Source organism: Emiliania huxleyi, assembly GCF_000372725.1.
Source record: "Emiliania huxleyi CCMP1516 unplaced genomic scaffold EMIHUscaffold_6784, whole genome shotgun sequence".
Classification (NCBI taxonomy): domain Eukaryota; phylum Haptophyta; order Isochrysidales; family Noelaerhabdaceae; genus Emiliania; species Emiliania huxleyi.
Genome location: NW_005196910.1, coordinates 1 through 1,415, shown reverse-complemented (window position 1 = coordinate 1,415; position 1,415 = coordinate 1). Strand labels below are relative to the sequence as shown.

General features: G+C 68.8%; 2 protein-coding genes across 2 annotated transcripts; both read left to right on the top strand.

Moving 5' to 3' along the window:
• Window positions 1–122: 122 nt before the first annotated feature.
• Window positions 123–524, top strand: EMIHUDRAFT_317990 (hypothetical protein; the record flags this gene model as incomplete). The annotated part of the gene is made up of 1 exon (XM_005762469.1): window positions 123–524. The coding sequence occupies one exon, from the start codon at window positions 123–125 to the stop codon at window positions 522–524; it is 402 nt and encodes a 133-aa protein (XP_005762526.1).
• Window positions 525–790: 266 nt separating this feature from the next.
• Window positions 791–1,415, top strand: EMIHUDRAFT_374379 (hypothetical protein; the record flags this gene model as incomplete). The annotated part of the gene is made up of 1 exon (XM_005762468.2): window positions 791–1,415. A coding segment is annotated over one exon (625 nt), but the record flags the coding sequence as incomplete, so codon positions are not given.

The window sequence follows — 1,415 nt, the reverse complement described above, 5'->3', positions numbered from 1 at the left end:
TAAGAGTACTGAAACCGCCGTATGAAACGATCAATAGTGCCGACGCGGGCTGGTCGGCGGCGCAGGCCGAGGAGCTGGCGCGGCTCGTGGTCGGGCTGGCGTTCGTTCGGAAGAAGAAGCGGATGCCGCTCGCGGAGGCGCTGCCGCGGCTGGAGGCGCTGGTCGAGGCGGCGGGGGCGGTGGAGGAGACGGCTGGGGCCGAGGAGCGCCAGTGTGACCTCTGCTACGACGCGCCTCGCTCGGTTCGCTTCGCGTGCGGCCACGCGCTGTACTGCGAGGCATGTGCGCCGCGCGTGCTGGAGCGCGACACCAACTGCCCGGCCTGCCGCCGTCCGGCGCTGCCGATCGTCGACACTGGAGCAGGCGTGGCGGCGCAGACGACCTTTGTCTACCAGTCTCCTCGCGCGGTGCCGAACCTCCCGCCGGCCGGCGGCGCTGTGCCGGCAGTCGGTAGGCGCGGACGCGGCGGGCGTGGCGGGCGGGGCGGGAGGGGCGGGCGGGGCGTGGGGCGGGTCGGCTGGTAAAGCTAGAGAGAAAGCGCCACAATTGCGTGTATACAATGTGCTGAGTAAGGACTCCCCTGCATGCCCGATGTGACAAAGAAAGAAACATTTTTCATGCGTGAAAGAGAAAAACAGAATGCCCGACCACCTAATACCCCCATTATCGATCAACACTTTCGATAGACCGAAAGTAAGATCGTTCGGTGCAGAAACCCCGGCCATGCCCATGTAACGCAATTGTGCTCGATTTTTTGGTAGAAGTGTCTCCAAGTCTTCTGGACCCATCGATGGCCGTCGCCTCGACGCCGCTCGTCGCGGCACCATCGTGCCCGGCCTGGGCGAAGCATCGTCGCGGGCGCCAGCCGCAGTTCGACGGCAAGCCGTGCGAGCCTGCTAAGGAGGAGGACATGTGGCTGTGCCTGGCCGACGGCCGCGCGCGCAGCACCGCCGACCTGAAGCGCCTGGCGACAGCCGCTCGGGTGCGAGCGAAACGAGCAAGAGATGCAGCCGCCGCGAACACGCGCGATCGGCAGGCGCGCGACCAGCGCCGCCGGCAGCGTGAGCAGCACGACCGGCGCGCAGCGCCGGCGGTCGCCAAGACCGTGCGCCCACAACGCGGCCAGTGCGGCTGCCCGGCGCACGCGGTGTGCGGCATGTGCGTCGACCAGGGCAAGCTCGCCGCGGCCGAGCAGGCGGCCATCGACCTGGAGACGCGCTTCCACGCCTCGACGAACGTCGTCATGGACCTGGAGCGGCCCGAGGACGAGACGGCGGCGCTGCTGCAGCGCTGCGTGCACGTCTCCGACGAGACGAAGCGGCGGCTGCTGGGCGAGTGGAGCGACGAGCGCATGGCGCACGCGCTGCCGCTGCACGCATGCGCCTCGTGCGGCGTGCGGGACCCGTCGCTGACGA